Genomic DNA, 23708 nt, shown 5'->3' with positions numbered 1-23708 from the left:
TTTCTGTCTATTTTTAAGCAGGCAAATTAAGATGGGAAAGAAAGAGTCTGTGTCTCACAGGAATAATGTGCAATACGTTAATTGCTTTTCAAGAAACAGCATGGCTTGCAAAAGCTTCTTTGTGCTAAATGAGGATGTCATGTTCTCCTCTGAACTCTGTATTTTGAGGTACATCTGTTGATGATAATTTAAATCATATAGAGTCTTTGTATGACATTGGAACACAGACACCTGAAAAGGGTTAACCCAACCAAGAAGATAATGGATGCCCATTAGAACAGAATAGAATGTTTATGAAGGCATGCCACATCTCCTGTGGGGAAGTTGATATGGCATCAGTCCGGAAGGCTGGGAAGACATTATGGGTGGATATTAGAGAGCCACTAAGATCAAAACAGTGAGCGCATTCACTTTTATATCCATTGAACAAACATTTATTTTTTGCTCACCGTATGGATGAAAGTATTAATGAGAGAGACCTGATCTCTGTCCTTCTAGTGCTCACATTTGTAGACACAGAACTGGAAACAGAATAATACACTTACTATTAATATACACAAAGTATAATAGTAACATAAAAGGAATAGTGGCTTAGTTATTGGGAGAATTAGGGACAGTTTCAAAAAATAAAGCACCTTGCTAAGAATGAATATCAATTTATTACGTTAAAAAAAAGGCAAGAGCTCATCAGGAGATCACCTGAGGCCAGATTAAAGGAATGCAGGCCCTGCACACACCCTGATCCTTATCAGCAACCCGGCCCTTGAACCATTGCTATAAAACTCCTCACCAGGGCTTCCCTGGTGGCGCAGTGGTAGAGAGTCCGCCTGCCGATGCAGGGGACATGGGTTCGTGCCCCGGTCCAGGAAGATCCCACATGCCGCGGAGCAGCTGGGCCCATGAGCCATGGCCGCTGAGCCTGCACGTCCGGAGCCTGTGCTCCGTAACGGGGGAGGCCACAACAGTGAGAGGCCTGCGTACCGCAAAAAAAAAAAAAGGCAAGAAGTTCAGACAGTGGAAATATCATGAGAGGGAATGTGTGAATGAAAAAGCAATCATACAACTGAAGAATAATACATAGTTAATTATGACAGAACTTAGAATGGAAGGTAAGAAAAAGAAGGATCTGAGATGAAAGAGGTAGTCAGGGTTCTACTGAAATGATCTGATGCCATGCTAAGAACTTTAAAGTTTATCCTGAAGATGGAATTTCACTGGTTAAAAAAACCCCATAATACCTGATTTCCATTTTGGAAAAGCTACACCAGCAGAGGTGATGGAATGTAGGGGGAAGTGAGGAAGTTATTTCAATGATTCAGCCACAATATGGGCCTGAATAAACCATGGTCGTAAACACGAAGGTGAGAGGGCTGAGTCAAGAGTTGTAAAAGGAACTGAATTCATAGGATTTCAAGATTAACTGGAGAGGAAAGTGGAGAAGACTCTCAGTTTTCTGGATTGAATGACCACATTCATAAAAGTCACGCCTTTATCTAAAACAAGAACTACAAAAAGAAATGTTAGGCTTGACAGAGGAACAACGCTAGATTTAGTTTGATAACATTTTAGATGTTTAGAAATCATCCCAATTAACATGTCATATATCCAGATGGACACAGGTCTAGAGCTCCAGAGAGAAGTTTGGACCAGGGAAATAGATGTGTGGTACATGGGATCCCAACCATCAGGCCCTCTAAGCCCATTAGTGAGAATCAAACAGGGTAAAGAATACAACTCTAGGGAAAAACCTCATTTAGGTGGCTGGAAAGAGAAGCAAGCCCAGGAGATGGAGATGTAATGAATGGTCCAAGAGGCAAGAAAAAAAAAAAAAAAGCAAATTAGAGTCATTCTTGAAACTTAAAGGATGTGACCTTGAGGAAGAAGCAGTTTAAGGAAAGAGATGCCTTAGCATGACAACAGTTACCTGGAAAGTTAAACCTCCACAAGTGACAGCTTTTTAAGGCAGATGGCTTGATGACTTGATGATTTTTATTTAAGTAAACCAAAATCCAAGATATATTGATTTAAACCTAAAAGCTAAAGCACAGTGCAAGGTCAATGACACATTATTACTGTTGTCGGTGTTATCAACAATTTTGCACCATCAATACCTTTCCACCGTCCTGAATGTAAATAAGTTTCAACAGTAATTATAACCCTTTAACTAAACTGACTGACTCATTTTGCCTCCTCTGCTCTCCAGCAGATACTGTCCCTCATTTCTTCTTTCTTCCATTCAACAAATGTTTCTTGAGGGCTTACCCTGTACCAGACCGTATTAAGCACCAAAACTAAAATTACTACCACATTTTTTTAATGGGACACATTTCAAAAAAAATATGAATTGAAACACATGGGCATTTGTGGCTTTTTACTGTTCATGAAAACTCCATGTGGAAAGTCATGGACTTCTTGAAAGACAGAAGTCCTGTTACTTCTGAGCAAACTGCCATCTAAGAAAGTGCAGCTCTGTTAGCCTTCTTGCCTCAATAAGTGCTATCCACCTGTGTTTGCAGTCCTAGCGGTTAGTATGCTCCTCTTGGTCTCAATTCATTTAGGCTCTTTCACTTTATCTATATTGCTATCTTCTTTACACCACTGAGACTCCTTGTTCTACCCTTTACCTCCCAATCTCCACCCGCTCCAGCATCCAGCAATATAAAAATGACTGGCCCACCTCGCCTACCACTTATCTCTGTTATGCACAGGCAGCCTGTGTAAGGCCTGCATTACACGTCAGCAGGTCTCAACTGCATGAGTTTAAACTAGTAACACTGTACGTGGTTTCGCGATAGTTATTTATCTCTTGGAGTCCTCTATTCTACTCTAGCCTGGCAGCGGTTAAGTGATAAGAAAATTAACCTTGGGAGGAGCTTCAAGGTGGCGGAAGAGTAAGATGTGGAGATCACCTTCCTCCCCACAGATACATCAGAAATACATCTACACCTGGATTAACTCCTACAGAACACCTACTGAACGCTGGCAGAAGACCTCAGACCTCCCAAAAAGCAAGAAACTCCCCACGTACCTGGGTAGGGCAAAAGAAAAAAGAATAAACAGAGACAAAAGGATAGGGATGGGACCTGCACCAGTGGGAGGGAGCTGTGAAGGAGGAAAGGTTTCCACACACTAGGAAGCCCCTTAACTGGCAGAGATGGAGGGTAGCGGAGTGGGGAAGCTTCGGAGCCACGGAGGAGAGCACAGCAACAGGGGTGCGGAGGGCAAAGCGGAGAGACTCCCGCACAGAGAATTGGTGCCGACCGGCACTCACCAACCTGAGAGGCTTGTCTGCTCACCCGCCGGGGTGGGTGGGGGCTGGGAGCTGAGGCTCGGGCTTCGGTCGGAGCGCAGGGAGAGGACTGGCGGCGTAAACACAGCCTGAAGGGGTTAGTGCACCACGGCTAGCCAGAAGGGAGTCCGAGGAAAAGTCTGGACCTGCTGAAGAGGCAAGAGACTTTTTCTTCCCTCTTTGTTTCCTGGTGCTCGAGGAGAGGGGATTAAGAGCACTGCTTAAAGGAGCTCCAGAGATGGGCGGGAGCTGTGGCTAACAGCGCGGAACAGAGACGGGCGTGAGACGCTAAGGCTGCTGCTGCCGCCACCAAGAAGCCTGTGTGCGAGCACAGGTCACTATCCACACCCCCCTTCGGGGAGCCTGTGCAGCCCGCCACTGCCAGGGTCCCGGGATCCAGGGACAACTTCTCCGGGAGAACGCACGGCGCGCCTCAGGCTGGTGCAACGTCACGTCAGCCTCTGCAGACGCAGGCTCGCCCCGCACTCCGTGCCCCTCCCTTCCCCTGGCCTGCGTGAGCCAGAGCCCCCAAATCAGCTGCTCCTTTAACCCCGTCCTGTCTGAGCGAAGAACAGACGCCCTCAGGCGACCTACACGCACGGGCGGAGCCCAATCCAAAGGTGAACCCCAGGAGCTGTGTGAACAAAGAGAAAGGAAAATCTCTCCCAGCAGCCACAAGAGCAGAGGATTAAATCTCCACAATCAACTGGATGTAGCCTGCATCTGTGGAATACCTGAATAGACAATGAATCACCCCAAATTGAGGAGGTGGACTCTTTGGGAGCAATGATATATATATATATATATATATATATATATATATATATATATATATAATTGTTTTTCCCTTTTTCTCTTTTTGTGAGTGTGTATGTGTATGATTCTGTGTGTGATTTTGTCTGTATAGCTTTGCTTTTACTATATGTCCTAGGGTTCTGTCTGTCCATTTTTGTTTTCGTTTTTAGTATAGTTTTTAGCACTTGTTATCATTGGTGAATTTGTTTTTTAGTTTGGTTGTTCTCTTCTTTCTTTCCTTCTTTTTTTTTTAAATTACGTTTTTAAAAAAATATTAATAATTTTTTTTTAATTTTAGTAAATTTATTTTATTTTATTTTGCCTTACTCTTTCTTTCTTTCTTTCTTTTTCTTTCTTTCTTTCTTTCTTCTTTTTTCTTCCTTTTATTCTGAGCCACGTGGATGACAGGCTCTTGGTGCACCAGCCAGGCATCAGGGCTGTGCCTCTGAGGTGGGAGAGCCAAGTTCAGGATATTGGTCCACAAGAGACCTCCGAGCTCCACGTAATATCAAACAGTGAAAATCTCCCAGAGATCTCCATCTTAACGCCAAGACCCAGCTTCATTCAATGACCAGCAAGCTACAGTGCAGGACACCCTATGCCAAACAACCAGCAAGACAAGAACACAACCCCACCCATTAGCAGAGAGGCTGCCTAAAATCATAATAAGGCCACAGACACCCCAAAACACACCATCAGATGTGGTCCTGCCCACCAGAAAGACAAGATCCAGCCTCATCCACCAGAACACAGGCGCTAGTCCCCTACACCAGGAAGCCTACACAACCCACTGAACCAACCTTAGCCACTGGGGACAAACACCAAAAACAAAGGAAACTACAAACCTGCAGCCTGCAAAAAGGAGACCCTAACCACAGTAAGATAAGCAAAATGAGAAGACAGAGAAATACACAGCAGATGAAGGAGCAAGGCAAAAACCCACCAGACCTAATAAATGGAGAGGAAATAGGCAGTCTACCTGAAAAAGAATTCAGAATAATGAGTGTAAATATGATCCAAAATCTTGGAAATAGAATGGAGAAAACACAAGAAATGTTTTACAAGGACCTAGAAGAACTAAAGAGCAAACAAAGTGATGAACAGCACAATAAATGAGAGTAAAAATTCTCTAGAAGGGATCAATAGCAGAATACTGAGGCAGAAGAATGGATAAGTGACCTGGAAGATAAAATAGTGGAAATAACTACTGCAGAGCAGAATAAAGAAAAGAGAATGAAAAGAATTGAGGACAGTCTCAGAGACATCTGGGACAACATTAAACACAACAACATTCTGATTATAGGGGTTCCAGAAGAAGAGAAAAAGAAAGGGACTGAGAAAATATTTGAAGAGATTATAGTTGAAAACTTCCCTAATATAGGAAAGGAAATAGTTAATCAAGTCCAGGAAGCACAGAGAGTCCCACACAGGATAAATCCAAGGAGAAACACACCAAGACACATATTAATCAAAATATCCAAAATTAAATACAAAGAAAGCATATTAAAAGCACCAAGGGAAAAACAACAAATAACATACAAGGGAATCCCCATAAGGTTAACAGCTGATCTTTCAGCAGAAACTCTGCAAGCCAGAAGGGAGTGGCAGGACATATTTAAAGTGATGAAGGAGAAAAATTTACAACCAAGATTACTCTACACAGCAAGGATCTCATTCAGATTTGACAGAGAAATTAAAACCTTTACAGACAAGCAAAAGCTAAGAGAATTCAGCACCACCAAACCAACTTTACAACAAATGCTAAAGGAACTTCTCTAGGCAGGAAACACAAGAGAAGGAAAAGACCTACAATAACAAACTGAGAACAATTAAGAAAATGGTAATAAGAACATACATATCAATAATTACCTTAAATGTGAATGGATTAAGTGTTCCAACCAAAAGACACAGACTGGATGAATGGATACAAAAACAAGACCCAGATATATGCTGTCTACAAGAGACCCACTTCAGACCTAGAGGCACATACAGACTGAAAGTAAGGGGATGGAAAAAAATATTCCATGCAAAGGAAAACCAAAAGAAAGCTGGAGTAGCAATTCTCATATCAGACAAAATAGACTTTAAAATAAAGACTATTACAAGAGACAAAGAAGTACACTACATAATGATCAAGGGATCAATCCAAGAAGAAGATATAACAATTGTAAATATTTATGCACCCAACATAGGACCACCTCAATACATAAGGCAAATACTAACAGCCATAAAAGGGGAAATCGACAGTAACACATTCATAGTAGGGGACTTTAACACCCTACTTTCACCAATGGACAGATCATCCAAAATGAAAATAAATAAGGAAACACAAGCTTTAAATGATACATTAAACAAGATGGACTTAATTGATATTTATAGGACATTCTATCCAAAAACAATAGAATACACATTTTTCTCAAGTGCTCATGCAACATTCTCCAGGACAGATCATATCTTGGGACACAAATCAAGCCTTGGTAAATTTAAGAAAATTGAAATTGTATAAAATATCTGTTCCGATCACAACGCTATGAGACTAGATATCAATTACAGGAAAAGATCTGTAAAAAATACAAACACATGGAGGCTAAACAATACACTACTTAATAACGAAGTGATCACTGAAGAAATCAAAGAGGAAATAAAAAAAATACATAGAAACAAATGACAATGGAGACACAACGACCCAAAATGTACGGGATGCAGCAAAAGCAGTTCTAAGATGGAAGTTTATAGCAATAAAATCCTACCTTAAGAAACAGGATACATCTCGAATAAACAACCTAACCTTGCACCTAAAGCTATTAGAGAAAGAAGAACAAAAAAAAAAACCCAAAATTAACAGAAGGAAAGAAATCATAAAAATCAGATCAGAAATAAATGTAAAAGAAATGAAGGAAACGATATCAAAGACCAAAAAAAACTAAAACCTGGTTCTTTGAGAAGATAAACAAAATTGACAAACCATTAGCCAAACTCATCAAGAAAAAAAGGAAGAAGACTCAAATTAATAGAATTAGAAATGAAAAAGGAGAAGTAACAACTGACACTGCAGAAATACAAAAGATCATGAGAGATTACTACAAGAAACTCTATGCCAATAAAATGGAAAACCTGGAAGAAAGGGACAAATGCATAGAAATGCATAACCTGCCAAGAATGAATCAGGAAGAAATACAAAATATGAACAGACCAATCACAAGCACTGAAATTGAAACTGTGATTAAAAATCTTCCAACAAACAAAAGCCAAGGACCAGATGGCTCACAGGCGAATTCTTTCACACTTTTAGAGAAGAGCTAACACCTATCCTTCTCAAACTCTTCCAAAATATAGCAGAGGGAGGAACACTCCCAAATTCCTTCTACGAGGCCACCATCACCTTGATACCAAATCCAGACAAGGATGTCACAAAGAAAGAAAACTATAGGCCAACATCACTGATGAACATAGATGCAAAAATCCTCAACAAAATACTAGCAAACAGAATCCAACAGCACATTAAAAGGATCATACACCATGATCAAGTGGGGTTTATTCCAGGAATGCAAGGATTCTTCAATATACGCAAATCAATCAACATGGTAACACCATATTAACAAACTGAAGGAGAAACACCATATGATCATCTCAATAGATGCAGAGAAAGCGTTCAACAAAATTCAACACCTGTTTATGATAAAAACCCTGCAGAAAGTAGGCAAAGAGGGAACTTTCCTGAACATAATAAAGGCCATATATTACAAACCCACAGCCAACACCGTCCACCATGGTGAAAAACTGAAAGCATTTCCACTAAGATCAGGAACAAGAAAAGTTTGCCCACTCTCACCACTCTTACCACTCTTATTCAACATAGTTTTGGAAGTTTTAGCCACAGCAATCAGAGAAGAAAAGGAAATAAAAGGAATCCAAATCGGAAAAGAAGAAGTAAAGCTGTCACTGTTTGCAGATGACATGACACTATACATAGAGAATCCTAAAGATGCTACCAGAAAACTACTAGAGCTAATCAATGAATGTGGTAAAGTAGCAGGATACAAAATGAATGCTCAGAAATCTCTGGCATTCCTATACACTAATGATGAAAAATCTAAAATTGAAATCAAGAAAACACTCCCATTTACCACTGCAACAAAAAGAATAAAATATCTAGGAATAAACCTACCTAAGGAGACAGAAGACCTGCATGCAGAAAATTATTAGACACTGATGAAAGAAATTAAAGATGATACAAATAGATGGAGAGATATACCATGTTCTTGGATTGGAAGAATCAACATTATGAAAATGACTCTACTACCCAAAGCAATCTACAGACTTCAGACTATACTACAAAGCTACAGTAATCAAGATAGTATGGTACTGGCATAAAAACAGAAAGATAGATCAATGGAACAGGATAGAAAGCCCAGAGATAAACCCACACACATATGGTCATCTTATCTTTGATAAAGGAGGCAGGAATGTACAGTGGAAAAAGGACTGCCTCTTCAATAAGTGGTGCTGGGAAAACTGGACAGGTACATGTAAAAGTATGAGATTAGATCACTCCCTAACACCATACACAAAAATAAGCTCAAAATGGATTAAAGAGCTAAATGTAAGGCCCGAAACTATCAAACTCTTAGAGGAAAACATAGGCAGAACACTCCATGACATAAATCACAGCAAGATCCTATTTGACCCACCTCCTAGAGAAATGGAAATAAAAACAAAAATAAACAAATGGGACCTAATGAAACTTCAAAGCTTTTGCACAGCAAAGGAAACCATAAATAAGACCAAAAGACAAACCTCAGAATGGGAGAAAATATTTGCAAATGAAGCAACTGACAAAGGATTAATCTCCAAAATTTATAAGCAGCTCATGCAGCTCAATAACAAAAAAAACAAACAACCCAATCCAAAAATGGGCAGAAGACCTAACTAGACATTTCTCCAAAGAAGATATGCAGACTGCCAACAAACACATGAAAGAATGCTCAACATCATTAATCATTAGAGAAATGTAAATCAAAACTTCAATGAGATATCACCTCACACCAGTCAGAATGGCCATCATCAAAAAATCTAGAAACAATAAATGCTGGAGAGGGTGTGGAGAAAAGAGAACACTCTTGCACTGCTGGTGGGAATGTGAATTGGTACAGCCACTATGGAGAACAGTATGGAGGTTCCTTAAATAACTACAAATAGAACAACCATATGACCCAGCAATCCCACTACTGGGCATATACCCTGAGAAAACCATAATTCAAAAAGAGTCATGTACCAAAATGTTCATTGCAGCTCTATTTACAATAGCCCGGAGATGGAAACAACCTAAGTGTCCATCATTGGATGAATGAATAAAGAAGATGTGGCACATATATACAATGGAATATTACTCAACCATAAAAAGAAACGAAATTGAGCTATTTGTAATGAGGTGGATGGACCTAGAGTCTGTCATATAGAGTGAAGTAAGTCAGAAAGAGAAAGACAAATACCGTATGCTAACACCTATATATGGAATTTAAGAAAAAATCATGTCATGAAGAACCTAGGGGTAAGACAGGAATAAAGACACAGACCTACTAGAGAATGGACTTGAGGATATGGGGAGGGGGAAGGGTAAACTGTGACAAAGCAAGGGAGTGGCATGGACATACATACACCACCTAACGTAAAATAGATAGCTAGTGGGAAGCAGCCGCATAGCACAGGGAGATCAGCTTGGTGCTTTGTGACCACGTAGAGGGGTGGGATAGGGAGGGTGGGAGGGAGGGAGACGCAAGAGGGAAGAGCTATGGGAACATATGTATATGTATAATTGATTCACTTTGTTATAAAGCAGAAACTAACACACCATTGTATACCAATTATACTCCAATAATGATGTAAATATATATATATATATATATATATATATATATATATATACACACACACACACATATATATTATACGATGATCCACCGGGAACATACTTAACTCTATTTAGTGTTTTGTTGTTGTTGTTGTTGTTGTTGTTGTTTTTTAACACTAAAATTGAGAATATGTGGGCATGGATTAGTCAAATTTAGATAAGTGATTACTTTATTTAACCATCTAGTTTTAAGGACACAATTTTTCATGGTAATTACTGTGTAAAGTCAATATCTGCGGAGATTTTGTTGTAACTACAGCCCTCCATTAAATTAATAATTTTTTGAACTAGTCAAACTAGCCAGTTTATAGGTGCTCTGATGTCACCCCTTTTATAAATCTGTAATTCTTTTTTCCCGGGCCTCTCACTGTTGTGGCCTCTCCCGTTGCAGAGCACAGGCTCCGGATATGCAGGCTCAGCAGCCATGGCTCACGGGCCCAGCCACTCCGCGGCCTGTGGGATCTTCCAGGACTGGGGCACGAACCCGAGTCCCCTGCATCGGCAGGCGGACTCTCAACCACTGCACCACCAGGGAAGCCCAAATCTGTAATTCTTAATGGAAATAATTTGGGAGAGATTCTCTACTGTTTGTCTGGGCATGTGTGTCTGTGTGTGTGTGTGTGTGTGTATGTGTGTGTATGTATAAAATAAGGTTGCTTTTAACCATTTAAAAATAAAGAGTTTGTGTGCCTCGGAGAGACAGAGAGAGATGACAAATGACACAGCAAATGGAGAAAACTACTAAGAATAGGTAAATCTAGGTAAAGAATATGTGGTATTCTTTATTTTTATATTTGCAACATGTCTGCAAACAGAGTTTTAAATTTTTTCAAGCAAAATATTTTTCTAAATTAAGGAATATTAGTGAGAGAAAGTTTGGGAAATGAGAAATACAGGGGAAAAATACTCATAGTCACTGCTACCTAGAGAAAATATCTGGGAGATATTCAGGTTTTTTTGGATATTTTCACTACAAATTTGGTTTTTCATATCTCCTTATTGCATAAATAAGTTCTTAGGTGCTAGAATGTTATTATTAAGTCTGCCTTTGCCTTGTGTCACTTCAGGTTTATTTTCTGCTCCATATTTTAAAAGTGAATCTGGTATGTAGGCTCGAGAGAATCTGGAAATAAAAACAGCCTGCATCCACATGCCAAAGGGCTGCTACACTCTGCGGGGTCAGTGACAGATAAAGTACATTATCTTTTCCAACCTTAGAGATCTTCTCCTCCTTCAGATACCCCCAAATGTCATCTTCAAATCTGTGACAGGTCTTTGTAAAAAAAAAAAAAAAAAGTTGTTCTGCAGAAAACTTTTTTTTCTGATTGGTGATGTTTCTGTGCTTAAAGACTGTGCCAAGCCCTCAGTGATCAGAATAAGCTGAAGAAGCATTATGGAAGATGCTATTAAGTTATTTTCAAACAGAGAGATGCACATTTATGTTTGTAGTCCTTTCAGAGGAGCAACTGAAGCAGGGACCTGGGAAACAAGCAGTGTCGGCTCCAGAATTTCTTCCTAGGACAGTTTTAGGAGAGGGAAACTGGTTGGGAGTAAGAAAGGACCTGCCTGGAGGCTGCATTTGCACAGTGAGCATATTCTTCTACTTAGATTGTGTGATTATTGGGGTATCTTTAGGGAGTTGATGGAGATGGTAATGATAACACCTCCCACCCCATTCTTCGCCAATACAGCTGAAATCAAAAGACTTGTATTCCTCCTTCGGTTATGAGAATAATTACTTGTGTCAAGTTTGAGCAAAATGTTTGATCTCTCTGGAAATCACTTCTTACATTTATAAATTGGCTTATATGGACTAGACCGGAACAAGGGGACTTTTAGTACTATTAATGTTTGATTTTCTGAATTAGAAATCCCTGTATTAGAAATTTCTATATTAGAAATTCTCTCTGACCTGTAAGTGTATATTCTAGTCTGGGAAATATAGGTCCATCCTCATTCTAGAACATGGGGAAGTCTTACTCCTCTCCACAACTGAGAATCCTGGAAATTTTCAAGAGAATATTAGTGATAGAAAAGCTGAGCATTAATCAAATGTAGGATTCAACACTGTCTTTTCACACTGCTTTATTTTTTCCTAGTTTTTGTATTACATCTTTATAACAAGTGGCGTGTCTTGCTAATTAACTGTGCTGAAAAGATATCATGTTGTTAAAAGAACATGTTAAAAAAGTGATAAATTCCTTTACACTGTGGTCCCTGGGGAGAGAAGGAACCATCATTTCATCCTCTCTCCCCACCCCTTTCTCTGAGTCGCCCCTCTTCCTTCCAGGCGTACTATGAGCATCTCAGAGACCCCCAAACCTGAAGAAATCGGACGCTTAATGTGAAGCGAAAGGTGGCTTTCACTACATCAGAAGCCAGTAAAGCAAAGAGAATTTCCAAATAAACACAATGAGAAAGCTTACACACTCAGTGTTAGCACAGGACGTACAAGTTCTCACTTTAAGACTCATCCTTCAGCCAGGTGGTTATTTAGTCTCTGCTTGGGTTTTTCCCCTGTGATGCATAATTGCCCACCTTTCAAGATTGCTTATGCTTTGGCAACATGGATGCAATTCGAGATGATCATACTAAGTGAAGTCAGAAAGAGAAAGACAAATGTCATATGATATCACTTATATGTGGAATCTAAAATATGACACAAATGAACTTATCTATGAAACAGAAACAGACTCACTGATATAGACCTAAAGAATGGACTTGTGGTTACCAAGGGGGAAGGGGGTGGGGGAGGGATGGACTGGGAGGTTGGGGTTAGCAGACACAAACTATTACATATAGAATGGAGAAACAATAAGGTCCTACTGTAGAGCACAGGGAACTATATTCTATATCCTATGATAAACCATAATAGAAAAGAATATAAAAAGAACATACATATATATATATACATATATATATATATTTGAATGACTTTGCTGTACAGCAGAAATTAACACAACACTATTAAACAACTATACATCAATAAAAAATACTAATACTTTTTTTTTTTTTTAAAAAAAGATTGCTTGGGCTTCCCTGATGGCGCAGTGGTTGGGAGTCCACCTGCCGATGCAAGGGACACGGGTTCGTGCCCCGGTCCGGGAAGATCCCACATGCCGTGGAGCGGCTGGGCCCGTGAGCCATGGCCGCTGAGCCTGCGCGTCCGGAGCCTGTGCTCCGCAACGGGAGAGGCTACAACAGTGAGACGCCCCCGTACCGCAAAAAAAAAAAAAAAAAAAAAAAAACATTGCTTATGCTTTGGTCAAACCTTCTTTGGAGGCTGTTGTGCATCATGGTGTAGATATGGCCGCAGAATAGTGAATGGTATTACTGTATCTATAAATACTGTCAAGTGACATTAACAACTTTTCAGTCAGGTACTGATCCCCAAGACTTCTAGGGAACAGCTTTAACACTAACTTTGGGTAGAAGACGTCTGGCTGACATTTCTGTTAAGAGAGGTAGGAGAAAAAGGTAATAACTAGCCTACCGTGGATTAGGCACCTATGAATGTTCATCTCATAAAATTACTATCACAATTTTGAGGAGTCAATATTATTAGCCCATTTTATAGATTCAGAAGCAGAGGCATAGACAGAAGAGTTCTGTGGCTGGATTCAGACACGAGCTTGTTTTGTTTGCCCTACACCATGATGTCACATTGTCCACCAGCGTGACTAGTGTAACCAGGAGGATGAACACAGGACTAATGCCCTCAGTTACATCAGCTGCCTGCAAATTTTTCTGCCACACGTGCATCCATGGGTAACCATTTCCCTACCGCCTTAGCTCAATGAATGTGTGTAATAAGAACAAAACAGGGTATAAGAGAACATTTGGAGAAATGAACAATGGGACACAATAGGTTATAGTAAAGTTTCCCGAACATGCTGCTGGAGAAGTTCGGGAAGTATGTTAAGGAATTTGTTTGATGAGAAATCCAAATGAGTGTTTTAGGAAGAGCTGTGTGTGTGTGAGTGTGTAGTTCACCACAGAATCAAACTAAATCCTAAAAATGAGTACCAAGTACATCCTCATTACTGTACCATAGGAAACACACAAGAAGGGGAAGGTATAATTCTGGAGGGCTAAGTACAGACAAGCACTCTAACACAAGAAATCATAAAAAAATAAGACCAAGGAGGTGAGCGTTTTAAAGAAATCACACGTTTCACCACTAAACAGTTCACTAGATAAAAGGACTTGTTTGGTTCCCAAAGTTTATAGTATGGCTAATAAATAAATGATAATCAAAATCATATTTGCCATCACATATTTAGACAGTTTAGAATATGATAATCAATTATGTCAATATTCACTGTTAGATTTAGTACTAATTATTTGAAATAAAGGTGAACTCAGATCCACAGAATCAGTCAATATTCTTAAAGGAGAAAAATATTATCTTGGGGAAAATATAGGTTCTTACATTTTCCCTTATGAAAAGAAATAGAACTTGATTGGAAATATAATACTTTTGATTAAAGACATCAGGGAGGCAAATAAGTGAGAATTTGAACCACAATTTTCAAGAAGGATATTTCAAATATCATTCTGCTGTTTTGCATAATGACGTTTTGTAGTTCCATGTTTGCTAATTGAAATGTAGAAAAGAAATTAAATTGTCTTGGGATATTTCCTTGGTGTAATTATAATAAGACATGACAGAAAAGTAAATGATGCTATCAGGAAATACTCCTAGGCTTATAACACCTTATAAAGCTAAAGTTTCTGGGAAGCAAGAAGACATGGGAGGCAACAATGTTCCAGAATAAGATTTCTCAGCAATAAATGATGATACTGGATAAATGGGTCCCTGCTTCCTGGCTCAGGAAGAATACCTTGTCCCAGATGTTGGCTGACTGTCTCACACTCAGCCAGTAGAACCCCTCAAAACTCCACCCTGCCTTGAGCATCTCTTGCTATAAACTCATTTGCATCTGTATCCATCTTTACCACCTTCCCAGGGCTACAAACTTTTCCAAAAGGGATTAATGCAACATCCACTGTATAACATTAGTTTACAAAAGTTGTCACAAGCAGACTAACAGTTCTCTGAAGGCAGGCTACACCCTCTCCATATTTACATCCCCTGAGTTTGGCCGCATAGTGTGTATTTAGGTTGTGCTATGCTTACAGTTAGACAGAAACCCACTGGAGTATGGTTTAATGTTCTATTTAGCCACCAGATGTCAGTGTGTGATAAAGAATGCTAAAACACCACTGAATGTTTCTAGCTAGGAAGGATTAAAAGTACATTTTGGTGAGTTTAATTTGCCAGAGTAAAAAAGGGCAGATTGTTTCAGAGAAGATATGAGAATTGCTGGACCCTACTAACCCTGTTATTACTATTACGTCCTACCACATGGGAAAATGTCTCCACTTTTTTAAAGTGTGTGTAAAAGTTTGTTGTTTTTTAAAAGTAAAATAAACATTAGAAAGCACACACTAATTGGAGCTCGATTAAACATAAATAGCTTAAACTAAATTAGAAAAATCCTAGATATTGTAGAATTTGGAATAAAATGTTCAAAATACATATCTATAAATTAGCAGGCATTTCATAATTATATTGGGAGGAATGTAAGTTAAGTAAATTAAGAGCCAGAAAAAAGAAATCAATGCAAGAAAGTTATATTACATAAAAAAACAAATATCCCACAAAAGACTGAAAATTCTCAAGACTTCACAACTGGACCTGTAAAAATGTTTGTTTTTTTTTTACATAATTAAAGCTTACTATACAAAGCATTAACTCTTTCAATAAATGAAAATAAGAAGTACAGTCCTCAAGGCCTGTTGATTCTATTCCTTCAATGTGGTTCAGATCCATCCACTTCTTCCCATTCCTGTTCTCACAATGTCCTCAGACATTCATAACCTCTCGCCCTAATCACTCTCGCTGCACTGCAGCCTTGCCCTTTTCCAATCCATTCTCCACTCTGCAGCCAAAGAGATATTTAAAAACACAAATCTGACCATGCATACATTCCCCTGCTTAGATCACCAGCAACTCCCTAATGCCTTCAGGTTGAAGCCCAGCCCCTTTCAAGGCCTACAAGCCTCTAGAAGCTTCCTCCAGCTCACCGACTTAGCCAGATTTCTCCCTGGGCTCCAGAACCAAATAGCTTACGTTTCCTCTACCCACCACACCTCTGCATGCAAGGATGTTCTTTCTGTCTGAGAAGCAGTCTCATTCACACTCATCACGTTAATTCCTACTCATGCACCACGTCCTCCAGGAATTCTTCTCTGATTTCACCCTCCCTAATCTCACCCCTGCCACACACACACAGAAGGTTAGGTGCATACTATGTATATAGGTGCATGCCACAGCATTTAAGCACTGCAGTAACTATACCTGTTCAGTAAGCATTTCTCCTTTACACCTTTATGAAGGATCTTAGCTCTCCTGTGCCTAAACCTTATTCCAAGGCTTAGAGATGCTATCTCGGTAACTTAAGGTCACACATCCTTTGTTACTTACAGGGCTTTAAGTAGTAGTCAGGCATTTGAATCCAAGTTCTGGGCTCTTCCCAATGTCCTAGGCTACTTCTAAAAGCCAATTAAGTGGGAACCACTTCATAGGAATATAGCAGAGAGCATTATTAAGGAGTACTAATAAATGTATTAAAGAATAACAGACATAATAATTGTACAGATATTAAGCCTTCAGAAATATTGGCATGAACTCAGACAGGCAGAAGATTGCTGAGCTTGCCTGCTCCATCTTTTTAGCACCTGAATTAGAAATCTGAAATTGCTTTTCAAAAATTAAATGGTCCTGCTTACTGGCTTTTATTTGTATGCATTTGTCCCTCCACTTTGCTAATTGCTTTAGAACATGAGCTACATCTTGCATTTTCCTTACCAGTGTGTTTACAGTATTTTGATGGGGCCCTCTCCTCTCCTCTCTCTACCCTCACTCTAATGTAAACAAATACATAGAAAACGTATGATCTTCTTAACCCAGTATGGGGGTTACCAGATGTCTGCAGTCAGAATAACTTTACAGAACATCAGAGAAGGAGATGAGGCCTGGGGTGAGCCTCTATGATAAATAACTATGTTGATTTCCACAGCCAAAGGGAGGGTTAGAACCGGGAAAGGACTGAATAAGATGCTCTGTGAAATGTACTTCTCCAAGGACACCTTCCTCCTTGCCTGATGTTGTAGAGCCATGAATCAATAAAACCCTTTAAGAATCCCTGAGCCAGCCAGAATTCTGGTTCATGGCTCCTTAAGGGACTAGCGCTTCCCCAGGAGCATCTATCTGGGCCTGGTAACAAGAATAAGAAATAATTATTTCCTATTCAAAAATATGAAGAGTGATATTTGGAGAAGGGGGTCAACAGAAAAACTCTACTTCAGATTCCTTCAGCATAGATCTCTGAGGTCATGTATTTGGGCCTGTGACCTAAGTGATCTACATAGCCCTCCAGCTCTCCACTGGAGCTATATGCCAACCCTGGATCCCAAACTCTAGTCCAGGGTTGTTATTACTCTCAGGTACCCAGGAACCTCTTTTCATGTCCCAGCAATGAGCTGGGGTCCTGCTGTGAAGTGATTGCTGTCACCTGGACTCCTGTTCCTTCACCTCTTTCTTTGTACTAAATCTCCTAGAATGTGAGTGCACCCCCTGAGGACAGCACACAGTTGGAATAACCCTATAGGGAGTAAACACTGGAGCACGAAGCTGCTCCCCGGGGTGTGACAATTCTCTCCCACTGCAGTTAGGCTCAATCCCTTAACATTGTCAGATTACAGATCCTTGCCGTCCTCATCCACCTGTGATACAGATGTCTCATCATTCCTCATAGTCACACTCCAACATTTCCACCCACTGAACGCCAGATCAGTGAGAGAATTAGCACTGGATCAAGAAATGAAAATATATTTTAAAAGAAGGAGAAAAAGGAAGAAAACCTAAAAGGTAGAGGGGAGGTATGAAAAATTAGGCAGAAATAAACATGGCAACTTACACAGGGTTGGTATGTCATGGTGACATTTCAGCTCAATGTGGTTGAGATCAGGCTGTCCTACTTCTCAAGCACAGATATTTAAATCTTGCAAGTAAGAAGTAATACAGTGAAAGAGAAAGTATAGTTAATACTATTCAATGCCCCCCTCTTTCCAAAGGTGAAGCAGTCAAGAACTAGAAAATAAGAGCACAAAGATTTCATGAGTGAACGTTCCCTAGAGACTGTCAGACATAGTATCACAGAGAAGGGGAAGGAGTAGAGGGTAGACGACAAGGCTGAAAGAGGTAAGAGCTAGTCAGAGGCCAAGTAGATTAGAATCTACTTCTTAACTCTGTAAGGAAAACAAAGAGTGAAATATGAGAAGATGATAAGTATGGTAGTCTAACATTTTATTTCATTTTCTTTTTAGGTTGTAGAATACAAATACATTTTTTCTATAGGCTGAGGGAACCAAACAAGTAGAGTAGGAGAAATTAAATGTAAAAGCAAAAGAGAATTATTAGTCAAGCCAATTCCCAGGGAAATGGAAAAAGAAAGAAGCAAAACCACAAGTAGAATGCTTAAGATTAGAGGACTTTGAGATTAAGGTTAGAGGAATTGTCTGATTTAAAAGAAAATAATAACTGTAAAAGCAAAATAGCTATCAATTATGAAGACTGGACCATGAATGGTGTCAATTTCCATTTTTCTAAAGTACCTTCATCTACAAAAGAAAGCTTCAAAAAACAAGGCATGGCATCCTCTCTTTTCTTTAAAATAATAAAGAGATTCTTTAGGAATAACTTTTCATTTTCCTTTCTCCCACTCTTGGAAGTTTTCTAGCAGTCAAAATTGACATGATAACATGATTTACTTCTGAGCAGTCACCACATTTTTCTAAATTCTTTTCAGTATCCCTTAGTAGATAGCTTCACTAGATAAAATTACCTATCTCAAGTTGCCACATTCTAAACAGAGGTTGATTTTTCCATTGATTAGCAATCATTTTACTTTTTGCTGTTGTATCATTAGAGACTCTCTTGACAGTTTCAAGTTGTTAAAATACTGGGTTTTTTCTTTCAGTCTTTTACTTTATAAATCACTACATCAACTCTTCATGTAGGTAGGATAATAATGCCAGAAAATAGGTCACCGAGCATTGAGCCATAATTATAACTATATAGTTATCCAACTATAACTGGGTAGAAATCAATCCTATAATTTTAGACAAATGAATGCAAAAATACTAATTTTTGCCTTGTTCTTAATCAGCTGAGAAACTCGAAGCCACTTCTGCATCCTACCTCCCAGAAAAACTGGGTTTAACACAATGATGACTATTATTATGAAATGGTCTGGACTTCAAATTCAACATTAGGGGATGACTGAAAATATATTTTATATTTGTACAGTTCTTTTCACTTCAGAATCTCAAAGTTGCTTGACTTTTTCAAATCCCTATTACATTGGCAAGCCACCAAACCAAGCACGGGTAAGGGATATTACCAGAAAAGTAAATCACAGGAAGTGTCAGTGAGTTTCCCACCCAATGTATTATCAATTTGTTTAATATCTGAGAATAGCATTTAGGATTTAAGACAAATGCCTGTGAATTCTAAATCAACCTCAAGTCAATACGCCTGGGAAATAAAAAATACCGAGGTATTCATTATGCAAATATAGAACAGAAATGTATAATTCTGTTACAAAGAGAAATGGAACATTATTTTAGTGAGAGATTTTCAAATATCGTTAAGGACTGTCTAGGTTTGCTGGTGTCAGAAATGATAAAAAATCTACAACTGGTTAATTATATTATATCTTTAAATAATAATATTTTACTAGCATTACTACTTTTGAGAAAGTACTGAAATCAATTTCATTTACTAAATAACTGTTTTTAGAGGACCACACCAAATGGGATTACTACCTATGAATTGCTAATTGAGACAGCTCCACATGTTGATTTCTGTCAACATCTGAGAAATACAATTTTAAACATTAGATAATGTTGCATGCAATTTACATAGCTTGAGAACTAATATACATTTAATAATAAAATATTACTTGGTTAATATACTTAGCTAATATAATATACAATTAGTTAACATATAAGATACTGAGTTAATATAAGTAATAAACATCACTTAGTTAATATTTATAATGACACACAGCAATATATAAAGTTAATAAAATATAATTAGTGAATTAGTTAACATGCCACTTTTTTTATAAAAAAAAAATCTTTGACTATTGCATTCATATGTTAACCTCCCAAAGCCTATTTGTCCATAATGAGAAGACACCAACCTATTAGAACAGTTGGAAAGTACTCCAACATACTTTACTAGTAGACGTTTCCCACATGGCCTAAGTTTTATTTTCTGAATCCAAAGCCATAATAACCCAAATGATGCCTCAATTGTTAAATTCACTGCAGGTAAAAGCTCCTTTTAATGAAAATGGTTGAGATACAATGAAAATGGTTGAGATACAAAGAGAATGGGAAGCTGCAGTCACCATGCTCTCGGGCAGAAGGCGGCAGCAGGTGAAGAGTCTGGACATTCCTTCAAGAGAGTCCTCTGTATGCTGCATATCTACTCTATTACCAGGTTCTCACTTAGGCTTTATTGCTTATTTTTTGATTATAAAATAAACTATGATTATAAAAGTGTAATTGTGTCAAAATCTAAATATTCTTTAATTTTAAAAAGCACCATTTCAGAGCTTCCCTGGTGGCACAGTGGTTGAGAGTCCGCCTGCCAATGCAGGGGACACGGATTCGTGCCCCAGTCCGGGAAGATCTCACATGCCGCGGAGCGGCTAGGCCCATGAGCCATGGCGGCTGAGCCTGCGTGTCCGGAGCCTGTGCTCCGCGACGAGAGAGGCCACAACGGTGAGAGGCCCGCGTACCGCAAAAAAAAAAAAAAGAAAGCATCATTTCATAAAATAATTTTGTAGTTGATGTTATAATTTTCTATTCTGTTTAACTGATGAGACAATTTTATTCTAATGTACTCAATAAAAATTAATGTGGCATTGTAATGTATTAATATCTGAGTGCATGACCTGCTCATTTTTGTTTTTTTAAATTATGGGCTCATTCATTCTTAACCCAGAAAAAATAAAAGGAAAAAAAAATATATCATCACTCTGTCAAGTTCCAAGAAAACCCTCCTAGAATTTTTATACAGATTGTCTGAATATTATAAAAACTGATAGGGTCAATAGTTTTTCCTACCTGGGATCATGACATCATTTACCAAAAAGTACAACTTACCCCTCAGTAAAGTAATATAATTTTCTATCTTAGATCCTCTACATTTGTATCAGGATTATTTCTAACATAATAAAGAAATAAAATTAAGTAGTGAAATAAAGCCAACACATTATTTTTATTGTTTATTTTGTGAACAGGATCTCTTTTCTTTTTTTTTTTTACATTATGGAAATCTAGTAACTTCTATATCTTTATTTTAAAATCAATAACCTTACTAAAGTATCTTATTAGTTCCAACGAATTTTCTGTTGTCTCCTAAAACTTTGTGAATTCACATGTTAAGGCCTAATTTCTGTGGTAAATAATTGAAATTTATTGTATCTAATCCTTATTTTAGAAACTTTGGAAATAATATATATATGGTCTGAGTTCAATATATGTATATTTTTTTGACTAACTGAAAAAATAAAAGAAAGCAGAGAGATGCCTGTGAAAACTGGAAAGAATTATCTGTGTATAAAGTGTTATAATTATCCTTCCTTTATATCATCCATCTCCATACCTTTAACAATCATTTGCTCCTGGTTCTGTTTTCTAGCAGGCAGCCAGTCATCTCCTGCCAAAAATTCATGTCAACATAGCCAAAAGCAAACTCATCATCTTTCTCCACAGCTGTTAAGCAACCAATTCTTCTCCTATGAATTCCTGTTACATTGTATTTTATCACTTAAAGGGTTTCAGTACATTTCTGCATCCTTCATCTCCTCTAAGGGAAAATATAACTCTTAAAATCAGATACTAATTATTTATAAATGTTTTTAGCTCACAACACATGTAGGCTCTCACTGAACATGGGATGAACTCAACTGAATTCCACCTTCTCACAGGTGGGCTGTATCCTGGCCCAGGGGCAGTGAGAGCTGTCATCCCGGGCTGTTGATGACATGCATCCTTCCCATTCATTCGGTTGCCATGACTATGGCACAGTGAGCCATCCTTCTACTGCTTACCTCATTGGGACACACCCCTAGAAATAGTAGGTTCAGAATGTGGGTCATTCACGGGACTAGCAGAGGTGCCACCCAGAGGGGCTGATGAGAGGAAGACCAGGATCCCGGATGGGATGAGAGGGCAGTGGAGTCTGCTCACCACTGATTGAAAATGAAGAAATTGAGAGCAGTTCTTCACCCAAACACAACATCGAGGCAATCCACATCTACACTGCCTATGACATTTGCCTCTTTAATAATAAAGATAATCCTGCAAATGATAAACTGTCCCTAAAATAGCCTGTGGTGTAGGAAAGTTACAGTGTTCAAGGTTTCTACCTGCATGGGATCTGGTCCTCTTTAACACAGCAGTTAGCTCCTTTAAAGACCAGTAAACTAGGTTCTACCAAGATGTCGGATTCCTAGTAACAGTCATACATCAGGTAGTTTAACTTACTATCAAAAGCCTCAAGAGAGGTAAATCAATGTATATTATCTTGGTGGCCCTTCATCCCAAAACATTTTTTCAGTGAAAACACACGCCCTTCTGGGTATATCACCCAGATGCTTACGTCAAATTCATTCAGAGCCGCAGCCAGCTCCCCGATGCCCGTGTGGCCTTTGGCTTCGTCAGTGGGCGAGGTAGCTTGAGCAGCATTGGAGATGCCGGCAATGGCCTCCTGCACTTGTTTGAACACGTAATCTCGGTTGGCTCTGGTGGCGGCAACATCTGGGTGGCGGAGGAAGGCTTGGGAGGCAGTGTACAGCATTGTGGCGTTCTTCTTTAGAGCCCCTCGGGCGGCTGCCATCTCATCCCGACAATGAGGGTCCTTCAGCTCCTGTGTGTGCAAAACACAAACCCGTCACTTCCATGAAGCTTGCCATGGAAGTATCTGTAATAGAGCTTAAAGTCACAGACATCTAGGACCACTGAATTTTAGAAACCATCCCCTCTCTCTTCTCTCTAGCTGCCAAGACTTTGCACGTACTGTTCTTTCTATGTGAAATATCTGAGTATCCCTCTTCCACCCTATCCTTTCCCCTGATGGGGCCCATCCTCTGAGAACCTACTCTCCATACAACTCTCTAAGCTACATCCCCTTCTATCTGCTCCCACAAGATCCTCTTCCCTCCTATCATTAATACTCATCAATGCTTTATTGTATTTACTTATTTAAGTATATGTCTTTCTCCTAAACTGTATGTCTAATAAGAGCAGAGAGCCCTAGCTATCTTGCTCAGTGGTTCTTTAGGCAACAGCACAGTATCTGGCCCATGAAATGCATTCAATAAATATTGCTGCAAGAATGTCAAAACTGAGCCACCAACAAGGTAATTGGCTTGAATGGATCAGAGTTAGTTATCAGCAGATGGAAACCCCAAACTTCAGTTTTCTGATACTGTGCCTGACTCCACATTCAATTACAATCGCAAACATGGGGAATCGAACTCCTCTGATTTTGCTTAGTGCATCACTATCACTTCACTATCATTTCTAGCATAGGGTTCGTTTTTTTTTAAAACTACTTTTGATGGTGGC

At 39.0% G+C, this 23708-nt stretch overlaps 1 protein-coding gene across 2 annotated transcripts in view; it reads right to left on the bottom strand.

Annotated features, from left to right (window-relative positions):
* Positions 1 to 23708, bottom strand: part of CTNNA2 (catenin alpha 2) — a 1238106-nt gene that overhangs the window by 815862 nt on the left and 398536 nt on the right. For both annotated transcript variants that reach the window (XM_032653512.1, XM_032653513.1), the window contains exon 6: positions 22741 to 23007. In XM_032653512.1, coding sequence (XP_032509403.1) covers positions 22741 to 23007 — 267 coding nt within the window. The remainder of the gene's footprint in view (positions 1 to 22740; positions 23008 to 23708) is intronic.

Source organism: Phocoena sinus, chromosome 13, assembly GCF_008692025.1.
Source record: "Phocoena sinus isolate mPhoSin1 chromosome 13, mPhoSin1.pri, whole genome shotgun sequence".
In the NCBI taxonomy this organism is placed as follows: Eukaryota; Metazoa; Chordata; class Mammalia; order Artiodactyla; family Phocoenidae; genus Phocoena; species Phocoena sinus.
The sequence above is the reverse complement of the archived record's forward strand: the minus strand, read 5'-3'. Positions and strand labels throughout refer to the sequence as shown.